The 15,498-nt window shown below is 44.9% G+C and overlaps 1 protein-coding gene across 1 annotated transcript in view; it reads left to right on the top strand.

The window, feature by feature from the left end:
* Positions 1–15,498, top strand: part of SPTLC2 (serine palmitoyltransferase long chain base subunit 2) — a 75,521-nt gene that overhangs the window by 23,769 nt on the left and 36,254 nt on the right. Inside the window, exons 2-4 of the mRNA XM_082242496.1 lie at positions 10,794–10,976; positions 13,841–13,995; positions 15,337–15,485. Of these exons, the coding sequence (XP_082098622.1) occupies positions 10,794–10,976; positions 13,841–13,995; positions 15,337–15,485 (487 nt within the window). The remainder of the gene's footprint in view (positions 1–10,793; positions 10,977–13,840; positions 13,996–15,336; positions 15,486–15,498) is intronic.

Raw genomic sequence — 15,498 nt, 5'->3', positions numbered from 1 at the left:
TGAGACGGGCCCGTTCTGTCTGCTGGTGTGAAAGGGCCATAAATCTTTGACCATAAAACCTAGAAGCTGATTGGTTACTATGCACACCTGCACCACATGCTCCAGCTTTTGTATATCTTCCCCCTGTGCGTCCTCGTCTCCACTCTGCAGAAAATGTGGATGGAGGTAATCCTGGGAAATATTTGGGTGAAGGGTGACATTGCAGAGAGATTAGGGTAAGCTGCCCATTTCCTTTTTTTTTTTTTTTTTTTTTTTTTTTTTTTTTTTTTTTTAGCCAGGGCCATGTCAGATAATAAGATGTAAAGAGGATAATATAGGCACTAGCAGTAAGGGGAATGAAATTGACATGGCGGCTTCTTTATTTAAGCCGTTCTTCATAGAACCTCCTCATTTCCTACTGACTTATTTCCTGTATCATCCTGTCCGTCTCCACACTTCCTTCTCTCTCCCTATATATATATATATATATATATATAATATATAAATTTCTAGCTGTCTCCCATCTTTCTCAATTTTTTATTTCTTTTAAACTTCAAATAAGCTTTATTGTAAGGATCCAATATGTTTTAGTGTTGTCAAACCTATTGAGGAGTTTAGGATATTATTAGGGGCAAAGAATAATATAGAAGGCCTCCATTCACCTGAGCATACCGATGTTTACACGCGTGTAAAGGCCTGTCCTCCAAGCCCGCCCCCGGGTGGGATGAACAGTTGTTTTGTGTAGGTGGCCTTTTCACATCAGTGACGGTTGGCAGGCTGCACAGTCCTCCAAGTGCATATCAGAGTGTATATCCGAGCAGGTCTGATGCATCCTGATCTGTGCATTGGACCTGTGTGGATGTACAGTCCTGGATGTACTTGGAGATCCATGCAGGTGTGTACTGCACACCAGATACTATGAAGCTTCCTTTTCCTCGTCTTAAGTCTATGCTGCCTCTGCATCCCACATGGGTGAAGATAGCCCTTTACATGGGTGTGCGGATTGGTACACCCGTATAAATGAGACCTAAGGGCTAATTCATACAGAACGGGCAGCTGCCGGGGAGGTAAACCACAGCAATTTCCTCTCCAGCAGCTCTCTGTTCCAACTGCGGTAGGGGTGTGGTGCGGGATTCAGCGCATCGCACAGCTTTTTTTTTTTTTCCCTGAATTTTTATTTGAAACGTACAAAAGTACACTTCATTCATGTCACTACAGAGCGCTGTGCAGTGACATGTGACCCTGTATGGTATGACTGGCTGCTCTGCACATAGCTTTGATAAAATGCACAAATGCTGCATTTTATGGCAGCTCACTGGAGCGCAGCCAGTCATACTGCGTTGCAGTGTGAATGGGACACACAGAAAACAGTTATAACATTTTTTTTTTTTTTTCTACAATGTAGTCTTTTCTCTCCTTTTCTCCATTTTTTTTTCCCTTTTTTCTCCTTTTTTTTTTTTTTTTTCTTTGTCCGGTCTCCCTTCTCTCTCCTTTCCCTTCCCTCTCTGGTCTCCCTTCTCTCTCCTTTCCCTTCCCTCTCTGGTCTCCCTTCTCTCTCCTTTCCCTTCCCTCTCTGGTCTCCCTTCTCTCTCCTTTCCCTTCCCTCTCTGGTCTCCCTTCTCTCTCCTTTCCCTTCCCTCTCTGGTCTCCCTTCTCTCTCCTTTCCCTTCCCTCTCTGGTCTCCCTTCTCTCTCCTTTCCCTTCCCTCTCTGGTCTCCCTTCTCTCTCCTCTCCTCTCCTTTCCCTTCCCTCTCTGGTCTCCCTTCTCTCTCCTCTCCTCTCCTCTCCTTTCCCTTCCCTCTCTGGTCTCCCTTCTCTCTCCTCTCCTCTCCTTTCCCTTCCCTCTCTGGTCTCCCTTCTCTCTCCTCTCCTTTCCCTTCCCTCTCTGGTCTCCCTTCTCTCCCCTCTCCTCTCCTTTCCCTTCCCTCTCTGGTCTCCCTTCTCTCCCCTCTCCTCTCCTTTCCCTTCCCTCTCTGGTCTCCCTTCTCTCTCCTCTCCTCTCCTCTCCTCTCCTCTCCCTTCTCCTCTCCTCTCTTCTCCTTTCTCTTCCCACTCTGGTCTCCCTTCTCTCTCCTCTCCTCCTCCTCTCCTCTCCTCTCCTCTCCTTTCCCTTCCCACTCTGGTCTCCCTTCTCTCTCCTCTCCTCTCCATTCCTCTCCTTTCCCTTCCCGCTCTGGTCTCCCTTCTCTCTCCTCTCCTTTCCCTTCCCGCTCTGGTCTCCCTTCTCTCTCCTCTCCTTCTCCCATATGTGAAGTCACTCAGTTACAGGGAGTTGGATGTGTTCCAGTGTTTTATAGAAGGGAATCTGGTTTCTCTAGAAGCCTCACCCTCTTACACACCTGTTCCTGGCCATGTTCCACATATTTCATCCCTTCGTTATTCAGTTACCTCGATGTCTTCTCTTCCCCAAGTGATTTATCTGCTGGGTAATCTGACTTCTGTACAACTCACAGCTTCAGTAGAGAACAAGCTGTACACTGTTCTTCTCCCCGGTAGTAAAGAATGTGTAGTGTTCTGGACTCTTATAGTTCAGTAATGTGCAGTTGAGCTCAGAGAATGCAGAAAATGTAATTATCTAAAACAGAGCAATGCTTGGATCACTTTCTTCCCCTCTTACTTTTAGTCTTCCCTTCTCTCTCTCCCCCTCCCTGCCTCTTTACTTTCGCTCTTTTTTTTTTTTCTTTTCTCTGACACATTTGCAAAACACCCACTTTTTTTTTTTTTTTTCTTTTTTAAGACTGCCATCTACTGGACATAGTATGGTGACACATCTTATGGGATATACTCCCAGATCTTTCATGCTTCTACAAGGCAAATGCTTCCCGCTCACTGACAATATTGTTATATCTTTCTTTTTCTTACGTTAGATGGCTTATTGGAAAGATTGTATGTTTCCTAAGGGAGCCCTGGGGGCAGTTCTGCTCACGTATTGTCCACACATATGTAGCTGCAATGTGCAGCCAAAGCCCCACTGAAAGATGTTCATTTGTCTTTGATTTTGTCTATAACGATGAATTACTTTGTAAATAGTTTGGAGATGGTCCGGAAAAACTCAGCCAGTTGGTTCAATGCTACATACAAGACATGAAGCATTCAACATATATCTGGATATTTCTGGCACTGGAGGTGTTCCAGGGGTCATTGCATCTACTTTATCTGTGTAATGGCAAATGTTAGCAACATACTCTCTTGGAATGTGAGGGGTCTTGGTGCGCCTCATAAAAGATCCCCAGGTGTTTACCACTATCTTGAAATCCAAGGCTCATCTTGTGAGACGCATCTGATCACCTAGAACATTTGCAGAAACCATGGATAGAGTGGACTTGGCCATTCCTGCTCCTCTTATTCCAGGGGGGTCTCTATTATAGTTCATAGATCTGTACCATGGGAGTGCATTAAAGTTAAAGCTGATACACAGGGGAGATATGTATTTGTTAGGGCTCAATTCCACGCTTTACTGTTTATTATGGGCATATACAACCCTCCCCCCAGGTAATTTACAGGTAATGCCATGATCTACCCTGAGGCATATGTAATTGATATTGGGGATTTTACTCTTCTTTTGGATCCAATTTTGGACAGACGAGGCGACCCATTGATATCTCCTCCAAGGCCCCTCTGCATTTAAATGACCTATTACAGAACTTGGATGGAGTGATCTCTGGCAAAATTTTAACTCTAGCACCAGAGCTTTTTCATGGTCAATCCCCAGTAGGGGGACTTCATCACATACTGATTTGGCCCTGGGCAAGGACTAAATCATAACTAAGTTGGATAGTATTCAATGCCTCCTTAGGGGAGTCTCAGGACCATGCCCCACTTTTGGTCACTATAAATATCGAGCCAGCTGGTATACATAGAACATGGAGGATGCAGCCTTTCTGGCTGTCCTTTGATCGGTTCCAATGATAGAATCCTGGATTAGTTAAGTGTCTTTTTGGAGGCTCATGGTACTACCAGAGATTGAATATTTTGGTATACCCTCAAGGCTTAGTTGATTTAAGGGGTCCCCTCAAATATTTCATACATTAAAAAATCCTCCCGTTAGGAAGAGGAGGATTTATTACGAGTTCACCAAGAGGCAGAGGATAATTACTTAAATTTCCCCACTGTTGGTAACCGCATACACTTGGAACAACTATTCCGCATGTATTCTGCTCCTATTTCAACGAATGCAAAGCCTTTCATGCCCAACAAAAATACTTTGAATATGGGAATCAATCCAGTCAACTGTTGGCTCATATGGTTAAACAGCAAACTAATAGCTCTGTAGTCATTAAAATTGTACGATCAGATGGTTCATCACTACGTATAGCCAAAGAGATTCTTATGTGTTTTCATGCCTTTTACACCAATATGTATGCTACTACTCTTACGCATAATAATCAGGAAATAGCAATGTACCTCTCTGATGTGCAATTTCCTATTTTGACACTAGACCAAGTGAGAGAACTGGATGCAGACATTACAGAAGATGAGGTTAGAGAAACGGTGGCCTCCATGGCGGCGTGCAAGGCGTCCAGCCCAGACGGCCTGCCTGCCTCTGGAGGTTTTCTGCAGATATTTAGATGTTTTTGCACCTATTCTAGTACAAATTTATTCTAAGGCCTTTCAGGAGGAGGAGGAACTGCCACCGTCTGTATGCTGCCACAGTAGTACTGATACTGAAAATAGAAATAAAACCTACAAAGACCTTTCAGTTTGTGCTTCCTACTGCCCAATCTTGCTACCTAACATAGACTATAAAATACTTACCAAAATATTGGCCAGGAAACTGAATGCTGCCATTCTTAGTATTCACCTGGACCAGACTGGATTTATGCCTGGAAAATTTAAGTCCATAAATATTTGAAGAACACAAATTGTCCAGCTTCAAAAATACCTCCCGGAGTCAAGTGTCTTGGCTCCTTTTAGACACTGCTAAGGCCTTTGACTCGATGGAATGGCCCTTTTTTTTTTTTTGTCGGCACTTCCGTCATTCAGCTTTCTTTGAAGAAAATTTCAGAAATGGTTATCTTGTAAGTGAATCCCAGCTTTTAGTCAATGGACTGTTCTCTACCTCCATTCCAGTGCGTAGAGGAACTCAGCAAGGATGTCCTCTATGCCCACTATTTGCGGTGGCTATTGAGACTTTGGCATTAAGGTTTCGGCAGTCCCCTCACAAGTATCTCGCTAGGCAACAGATCGGACACTATAGGTCTTTATGCCGATGATCTTGTTCTTTATTTGCAGGATGCTTCAGTGTCTTTAGGGGCCGCTATACAGAATATAGATCAATATGGCACTTATTCTGGCCTTAAGATCAATTGGCAAAAGTCCGGCTTTGATGCCCCTCCACTCCCACTTCCTGGGAAGGAGCAGCAAGCCCTATTAAAATTTGTATCATTTAAATATTTGGGGATAACTATTACATTTTTTTAGGGATGCACCGAATGTTCGGCAACCGAACATTATTCGGCCGAAAATAGCAAAAAAAGCACTTTCGGTGTTCGGCCGAATAAGTAAAAAGGCCGAATAATGTCCCGACCGGCGACCCGGCTCCCTGCTCACACGCCGCCGGTGTCCTGTCCGACCGCGAGTAGGGGGTGTGACGTCACGCGCGCGTCCCGCCCCCTGCTCCTGACTGCGGCTCCTTCACACTCGGTCCAGCGAGCTAGGACGTGACACTATGTGCACGCCCCGCCCCCCTGTTCGCGGCTTTTGGCTCCGACCTGGCTGAAGTTCAGGTATGTGGAGCACATTTGGGGGAGAATACGGTAGCTGCACAAGCATTAGTGTGCAGACTGGCATATTTTGCCATATGTTGCCATGCTCATTAGAGTGCCCTATAAAGTGCCCCTAAAGAAAAAAAATGTGCCCAACAGAGTGCTCCCTTGACATAAAATGTGGCCATCAGCGTGCCCCTTATTTTATGCTAAGGGACATGCTGATGAGCATATTTTATGTTAAGGGGCACTCTGATGGGCATATTTTATGTTAAGGGGCACGCTAATGGGCATATTTTGTTAAGAGCAACGCTGATTTAAATGTTTTGTTTTGCCCATCAGAGTGCCCCCTAACATAAAATGTGCCCATCAGCGTGCCCCCTAACCTAAAATGTGCCCATCAGCGTGCCCCCTAACATAAAATGTGCCCATCAGCGTGCCCCTAACATAAAATGTGCCCATCAGCGTGCCCCCTAAAAATTGGCAAAATAAATGGAAAAAATGCGAAACACCGCGTTCGGTATTCGGCCTTCGGCCAAGCATTTCATTATTATTCGGCTTCGGCCAAGAATTTCATTTCGGTGCATCCCTACATTTTTTTTCTTCAGATTCCTTGAAATTAAATTTAGAGCCTTTACTACATGTTAAGAATAAGTTGCAGGTATGGGCTTAATTCCCGCTGTCGATGGCGGGCAAAATTAAATTTGATCAAAATGATTCTCTTGCCTAAATGCCTGTATGTGACTTTGCTTATGCCGATTATAGTACCTGAAGCATTTTTTAAGAGTTTAGATGCAATGATTGGTTCGTTCATTTGGGCAAATAACAGACGAAAACTTAAATTTGCCACTACAGCGCCCTAAAGACGAAGCCGGTATGGCATTACCTAACTTGTACTATTATTACTTGGTTGGACAATTGAGACCTCTGCCTGACTGGTTGACACCGATCACTCCAGCAGTGGTTGGGTCACATTTGGCTTTTGTTCTCAAACTGCACCATCTATTAATAGTACTAGAAGCGCCAATAACAGCGCTGAAAAAGGTGTATCTACCTATTTTGAATTTAGCCCGTGCAGTTTGGCGAGAAGCTGAACATAAAACGGAGTTTACAGATATCCTTGATCTCCCTATCTGGAACAATTCTATGGTACCCCATTTACTCTGCTCCTCTGACTGTTTGTTCTTTCTGGCAGCAAAGAGGTCTTATTATATTAAAGACATGTATATGATGTCCTATCTCCCTTTGTTGAGGTGCAAAGTAAATATGATCTAACTGGTAGCGCATTTTATAGGTATCGCCACGCTTTAAGCCCGTACACACGCGTCGATAGTTGGCCGTGAATTCAGCCAACGTCCGATGGGCCGATTTTCGGCTTTAGTATGATGCGTCCGACAACCGACTCCGACTTTTCGGCCGAAAAAAATCTGGTGTGCAGGCTATAAAATTTTTGTTGGCCGTCAACACAACGGCCGATTTTCGTGCAGTCAGTACAGATTTCGGCAGACAAAAATCTGATGAGCAAGACTGGGCATGCTCAGAGAAGAAAAAGCGCACGGAAAGTAAACCAGCACATGACATCACTTCTGAAGTAGATTTTTGTTGGCCGAGAAAATTTGTGTGCAGTCTAGGCACATTCCAACCAACAAAACACCACTCTGGACAAAAGTCAGACGATCGGTCGGCCGATAATCGTTGCGTGTGTACGAGGCATAACACACGCAGTTTGGAGTAAACAACACTAATTTCTCTAACTACCCATTAATAGGGATACTGAGGTCGCAGGGCCCCAAAGGTCTTATTTCAGCGATATACTCCCATTTGCTGTCAGCTACCATCAATCAAACTCTACTAACGATCTTCTCCAAATGGTAACAGCCTATCCCAGATCTATCAGAAGAGGAGTGGGGAGAGGCTTGTTCCTCTCATTTATCTGTCTCTCTGGCTATTAGTAGATTAATACAACTCTATATGATACTTCAGTCGTACCTCACACCAACGAGGTTATATGCCATGCACCGTATACCTGCTCCAAACTGTACAATCATGCCTAGTACGAACCCTGACTTCGCTCATGTTATGTGGCTTTGCCCTGTAATTACTAGATATTGGGGTAAAGTGATTGATATTCTCTCCTCCATTCTCTCGGTACTGGTGCTAAACCCACCGAAAGTATGTCTTCTGGGCATTCTAGACGAGGAACAGTGGCAAAGATATCATAGAACCATGCTAAGAGATTATTCTTGGCCCAAAAGGCTATAGCGATTAGATATGGCGCTTTTCCACTGCATGGAACCGAACGGTTCGGCTCCCTTTTGTGCTTTTCCACTGCTGGTACCGCATGGTACGGTGTAGGAACGGTTCGGTACGGCGGCGCTTTTCCACTGCATGGAACTGAACGGTATGGCTCTCAAAAACAGTACCACCTTGATTGTGGTTCCAAGAGGTACCATACTCGGTACCATATCCCACAATCCTTTGCATGCAGTCACTACTAGCCACTGATTGGTCAGAGAATCCCACCCACCCCGTTGTTATCCCACCCACTTAACTTTAGTACTACTTAAGTGGAAAAGCAAACCATACCGAACCGTTCCAACACCGTACCATGCGGTACCAGCAGTGGAAAAGCAAACCGGGCCAAGCAGGGCCGAGTAGAGCTGAGCCGGTACTTACAGTGGAAAAGTGCCAATAGATTCAGCCTACCCCCCTAATCTATTCACAACTGGATGCGAATGGTGACTCGTATACTACCATACGAAAAAATCATTTATGAGCATAGATGTTGTTCCATGAAGTATGGTAAGATCTGGGACAGATGGTGCGCTTCCTCTTAACATAAAATTGTTTTGGAGTGTGTTTGTTCTGTAACCCAGGGAATTTTAATGCATCTCTGCATATTGGGACCATGGAGCACTCTCCAGCTGTCTAAAATACTTGATGTACCCAGATGTTTCGTAGATGTTGAGCCCCTTACTAGTGATCCGAACATAAATATATTCCTGATTTTCATTGATTTGATTCATGTCCATTCTACATCTATTGTACCTTTTTCATGCTCATGTTGAGCAATTGATTGACTGTACTGATGTTTTACTACTTCATCAATAGAGTTTAAAAATATATACAATGTCCCTAGCTGATAGTTATGATAGTTTGCAAAGTAATCTCAATTAAGTCTTCAAAAGCTTTGGCTGTTGGTGTAGATATTGAACTTTGTTCCTCACCGATGGCTAATGTGTATGTTGAGGTCTAATGGGTATAAGAGGAGCAGTCTGTAAATGAATACAAAACTGTCTGCAAGACCACAAGTCATGATTGTTTCATACTTAATGGTATAAGGGTGTTAGCGGAGAACCCGAAGGCTCACCTTTTGGGGAGATTGAGATCAGAAAGCTATGAGCTGGAATAAGGTAATGGATGTTTCTAACCTTCAACATGGCCCAGACACACTGGTTGATGGAGCAGCTGCAATACAAATGAGTTTTGGTGTGAATAAATGTAAAAGTATAGAGAAAGGAACCTTCTTTTTGCATTTTAAAATGTTGCATTTCAATAAATTATTAACTTGAAAACCAGCGAACTGTGAGGTTTTCTCAGAAATGGAAGGTGATAGTGCAGCTGCTCTATATTGAAAACTAGCAATATTTCTAGGAAAGATCTATGATTGAAGAAGTTCTAGCTGTTCAATATACATACTTTGCATTCAGTGAGAGTTCCTCCTGTATATCATGTACGTGCCATTGGGTTGTGTAGCAGCCCCCCCCCCCCCCTTGCTGGTGCCATTGGGTTTTTTCCAAAGAAATTGAATTTAAAAGACCGCTGCACAAATAAAGCACCCCCCTTGCTGATGCCATTGGGTTGTGTAGCGGGCTTCCCCTTGCTGGTGCCGTTGTGTAGGGGGCCCCCTCTTGCTGGTTCCATTAGGTTGTGTAGCGCCCCCCCCCCCCCCCCCCGCTGGTGCCATTGGTTTTTTTCCAAAGAAATTGAATTTAAAAGACCGTTGCACAAATACAGCACCCCCTTGCTGGTGCCATTGGGTTGTGTAGCGGGCTCCCCCTTGCTGGTGCCATTGGGTTGTGTAGCAGGCTCCCCCTTGCTGGTGCCATTGGGTTGTGTAGCGGGCTCCCCCTTGCTGGTGCCATTGGGTTGTGTAGCGGGCTCCCCCTTGCTGGTGCCATTGGGTTGTGTAGCGGGCTACCCCCTTGCTGGTGCCATTGGGTTGTGTAACGGGCCCCCCCCCTTGCTGGTGCCATTGGGATGTGTAGCGGGCCCCCCCCCCTTGCTGGTGCCATTGGGTTGTGTAGCGGGCTACCCCCTTGCTGGTGCCATTGGATTGTGTAACGGGCCCCCCCCCCCCCCCCTGATGGTGCCATTGGGATGTGTAGCGGGCCCCCCCCCCTGCTGGTGCCATTGGGTTGTGTAGCAGGCACCCCCTTGCTGGTGCCATTGGGTTGTGTAGCGGGCACCCCCTTGCTGGTGCCTTTGGGTTGTGTAGCGGGCACCCCCTTGCTGATCCCTTTGGGTTGTGTAGCGGGCACCCCCTTGATGGTGCCATTGGGTTTTTTCAGAAATAATTGAATTTAAAAGACCATTGCACAAATACAGCACCCCTCTGCTGGTGCCATTAGGGTTGTGTAGCGGGCACCCCCTTGCTGGTGCTATTGGGTTGTGTGGAGAGCCCCCCCTGCTAGTGCTATTAAGTTGTGTAACCCACTCCCCCCACCATTTGCTGTTTACTGGTGAAGTACAACCCCTTATACCCAAACCCTCACACTCTTCCCTTGTCTGGTGCCATCCTGTGTAGTTGGGCCCCCCCCCCCCCCCCCATTCCTGGTGTCGCCCAGGGTAGGACACTCTGCAGTGAACTTGGTACAAAAAAAAAACTAAAAAAGTTCTTGTCTTGTAGACTATGTAGACCCAGCAAAGTCATTGCTCATTCTAATTCTGATAGCTGCCATCACCCGATCTTATACAATGTCACCTTGTCTGATTGTACACCTCCTGGCTCAGTTCTGTAATGTCTTATAAGACTGATATAGAAGAGATGCTAGAAATTCTGTGATGTTTTGTTCTTTAGCTGACTGGCTGTTTTCCTTTCTCCAATAGATTCACAATGGCGGATTGTACAAGCGGCCGTTCCACGAAGCCTTTGAAGAGACCCCTATGCTGGTTGCCGTCCTCACGTACATGGGTTATGGGATCCTGACCCTGTTTGGGTACATGAGAGATTTCCTGAGAGCCTGGAAGATCGAAAAGTGCCACAACGCCACTGAGCGCGAGGAGCAGAAAGTAAGATTGTTTCATATGACGGTTACTTCCTGCAAATGAAAGTGTAATTTCCTGTAATGCATTATAGAGCATTGCTGTGTATTGTACAGTGCACGGTTCTTCCTAGAGTATGACTTCACCCCATTTTTAATGCATTTTAATCCATAAAATGCATTAAGCTTAAAAACAAAACTGCCTTTTGCAATCCCTTTTTAAGGGCATCTCATTGGACAGGAGAATGACACTTGTAGTTTTATAGCCAGTCCAACTGGGAAGTTTTCCTTAAGAGTATAAAATGTGCTTCACTTTAGAAATGTACCTTTTAAAAATCTCAACCTAATTCTGTTTACATGTGATCATTAGTAAAGGAACCCCTCGATTAGCAGGCTATGGCCCTGTACCCCTGTGAGGGTCTATCATGTATCCCAGAGGTTTACTGGTAACATGACTGTTCATTTTGCAAATATGAATTTTACATATATAGTTTTTAGGTTCTGCGACTGTGCATGTGACAGCCAGTGCAGTCAGCACATGTTTTTAACTACTTCATAGTATGTGTTAGTGTGTGTTTTTTTTTTTTTGGTCCAAATCCATTTTAAGTTTGTGCTGATACAGACATGCAATGAGATGAGGATAGTCACTGTGTGGCAGTACTAAACAGAAAGCAAAATCTGCTTATGTAATGTACACCCCTGGCTGCCTACAGTATATATACACTATATTACCAAAAGTAATGGGACGCCTGCCTTTACACGCGCACAAAATTTAATGGCTTCCCAGTCTTAGTCCGAAGGGTTCAATATTGAGTTGGCCCACCCTTTGCAGCTATAACAGCTTCAACTCTTCTGGGAAGGCTGTCCACAAGGTTTAGGAGTGTCTATGGGAATGTTTGACCATTCTTCCAGAAGTGCATTTGTGAGGTCTGATGTTGACGAGAAGACCTGGCTCAGAGTCTCTGCTTTAATTCATCCCAAAGGTGTTCGATCGGGTTGAGGTCAGGACTCTGTGCAGGCCTGTCAAGGTATGGACCTTGCTTGGTGCACAGTCATGTTGGAACAGGAAGGGGCAATCCCCAAACTGTTCCCACAAAGTTGGGAGCATGAAATTGTCCAAAATGTCTTGGTATGTTGACACCTTAAGAGTTCCCTTCGCTGGAACTAAGAGGCCAAGCCAAACCCCTGAAAAATAACCGCACACCATAACCCCCCCCCCCCCCACCACCACCAAATGATTCGGACCAGTGTGCAAAGCAAGGTCTAAGTTCATGTGCGTATAAAGACAGGCGTCCCAATACTTTTGGTAATAGTATTCTTCTAAGTGCACATATTAACATGGTACTGTACTGAGACATCTGGGAGGTGTCATTTCTGACCCTTTGCTGGCTTTCATGCTGATCCTCTCAGTAAATTAAGTCCCAGGCCAGGACACGTATGCATAATAGTCCTTAAAGCATGGGTGTCCAACCAGTGGCCCTCCAGCTGTTGCGGAACTAAAAGTCCCATGCAACATTGCAAGTCTGACCATTGCAAGCATGACTCTGAAAGGCAGAGGCATGATAGGAATTGTAGTTCTGCAACGGCTGGGGGACCACAGGTTGAGCACCCATGCCTTTTAAAGGATAAGTTCATCTTTGGAACATGTTACATATTCCACCTGTTTTTAGGGTGTAACATGTAACCTGTTCTCACAAAGTCCAAAAAAAAAGACTTTAGCACTAAACCCAAGGGGAGTCTTCAGTCCTGCTTCTTTCCACAATGCCCATCAAGGGTGCAGCCCTCCACCGACCAGGAAGTCCTCCAAACAAACTGCAAAAAACACACAGGAGGGCGCAACCACCTCGTGCATTACCATTAATACGTTTTATTAAAACCTTATAGACTAATGGATAAATGGGTCATGCCACTTTTCCTCAGAGCCTTGAGGAACCCCCAGAAGACATCCGCCATCCATCCATTTGTTCCTAGGACAAGTTGCATTCCGTTCAAACTGCAGCAGATCAGTTTTGTTTGATGTTTTTTATTGCCGTGTGAGTATCCATTTGTATGTGGATATAATAAAACCTATTAATGGTAATGCACTAGGTGGTTGCGCCCTCGTGTGTTTTTTTTCCATTAACATGTTCCAGCATCTGCACCTTCTCCCTCCATTTTCCAACTAACTGCTCCCCCCCCCCCAATTGTTACAGGGGGGGCAGGGGATCTTCTCCCTGTACCCGCTGTCACAATTTGAAAAACATGCGGCTGTGCCTCCTTCAGTTTCCTTAGGGTAGATTACAAGTACTGTTGGCCATTGCAGCTGGCGGCTTGTAGTTCTCAATGAACTATGAAGGCACTGGTAAACGCTCTGTTTTCAAGTAACGACCTCCCTGTATCTGAGGTACATGCATACAGCTATCCTGAGAATCTACTGGAGTCTGACATTGCACCTGTGCAGGTGCAATGCTCTGCAGTCTCCTTAGAAGAAAAAATATGCACATTTTGTTATCTGCAAAAAAGAGCGATTTAAAGGCTTTCATCTTTCGATGAGAATGGCAAGGTAGGACTTCCACATCTGTGACTCCATGTATTAAAAGAGGGTCAGCATGACAACTTTGCAACTATTTTTTGGGATTGGTCTAAGTCAGCTTGTTGGTGGGGATTGAGTCTTAATCCTGAGCTGGAGGCGGCAGCTCCTGTGGCTGCTCGGCAGCTGCTGGTCAGTTCCTGGTAAGAATGAAGCTTCTCCCTCCATACTGTAAATGGGTGCTGGGTTCAGAGTGAGACTTCATTGCTAATAATGGATTTAGTGCTGCCTTTCGCTCAGAGAAAGATTACGTGGATTGGATGGTGTATAGGTGTAGTCCCAGGTTTTGGCTCTGGATCACATGACCTGTTTCACCTCCATAGGACTTTGTGCCACTCTACCAGGACTTTGAGAACTTCTACACGCGGAATCTATACATGAGGATCCGAGACACCTGGAACCGACCGATCTGCAGCGTTCCTGGTGAACGGGTAGATATTCTGGAAAGATACACCGAGGATTACAACTGGACCTTCAAGTAAGCACAGCCAGAGGATTGACACAGACTTTCATTTGGCCTTTCTCAAAGAAGGATCTGTGGAAAGCTAGGGTTCCCCTCAATGGTTGCTAGAGGTTCCTTGAGCACTGATAATTTGATCTATTTCCTGCCCTTACCACCAATGTTAGGGGGTGTTTTTCCACCGATTCCTAATGTAAAGGGCCATTTCTCCTGCTGACCCCCCCTATATATGGGGTCCATTCTTTACTGACCCCCAGTGTATGGAAGCATTTCTCCATTCTCTTCCAATATAAGGAGGCCCTTCCATTACTGACCACCAATGTAGGGATCATTTTTCCCATTGACCCACCAATGTAAAGGGGCGTTCTTCCCATTGACCCACCAATGTAAGGGGGCATTCTTCCCATTGACCCACCAATGTAAGGGGGCGTTCTTCCCATTGACCCACCAATGTAAGGGGGCGTTCTTCCCATTGACCCACCAATGTAAGGGGGCGTTCTTCCCATTGACCCACCAATGTAAGGAGGGCCTCTTCTTAACACCAAATAAGATTACTACAATCTTCCCTGCCTTTTTTTCTGGCAATTATTCTTTTAATTTCCTGTACTATGGGCCATGAAAAGAATTTTGTTTTATAAATCCGTCACAGACCTATTATTATACCCTTTGTTCTATGAAACCTTGCCACTTTACCTATACCCTTGGGATGCCACTTTTTTGTATTTTTTTTTTTTTTCAATTTAAAACCGTCTATAGTTTACGGATGTCATTAATGTCCAGTGATATGTAGATGTACTCATTTTAGCCAAGGTTTTTCAAGACCTGAGAATTATTTAAAGGGTTCCTCTAGGGTAAAATGTTTGAGAAAGGCTGCTCTAAGGCCCCTTTCACACTTGTGCGGCTTCAAAGTCGCACGTTTTTACAGCCATTTTGATGAGTTTGACTGGGGCTTATGTCTTTTTTTCCTCAAAACGCACCAAAATCATGCCAAAAGTAGTGCAGGGACTACTTTGAAGTCGTTGCGACTTCAAATCACACAGATATGAATGGGGCTCATTGGAAATAATGAATGCCTTGTCATGCAATTTTTGCAGTCCCAAATCGCATGACAAGTCGCACAAGTGTGAAATTGTAGTACGTTGTCTATCCAAGGGAAATCTATAATGACTTTGGATTAGTTTTAAGTGTGTGTGTGTGTGTGTGTGTGTGTGTGTGTGTGTGTTTTTTATTATGTTTTTACAATATTGGCTTTACAAATAATTTGAACGCTGGCATTGCTCATTGCATCGGTAATTGAGAACCTGAGGTTTGTGCCAGCGCAGCATTGTGATTGGCTGACAATTTTTTATTTTTCTTCAGGTTTTCAGGCCGGGTATTGAAGGGTGTGATGAATATGGGCTCCTATAACTACCTGGGTTTTGCAAGAAGTCACGGAGTATGTGCAGATGCTTCATCCAGTATGCTGCTTCAGTACGGAGGAGGGGTGTGTAGCACACGGCAAGAAATAGGTGAGTACTAGGC

This window comes from Pelophylax lessonae (assembly GCF_965119305.1).
Source record: "Pelophylax lessonae genome assembly, chromosome: 13".
Lineage (NCBI taxonomy): Eukaryota > Metazoa > Chordata > Amphibia > Anura > Ranidae > Pelophylax > Pelophylax lessonae.
The sequence above is the reverse complement of the archived record's forward strand: the minus strand, read 5'-3'. Positions and strand labels throughout refer to the sequence as shown.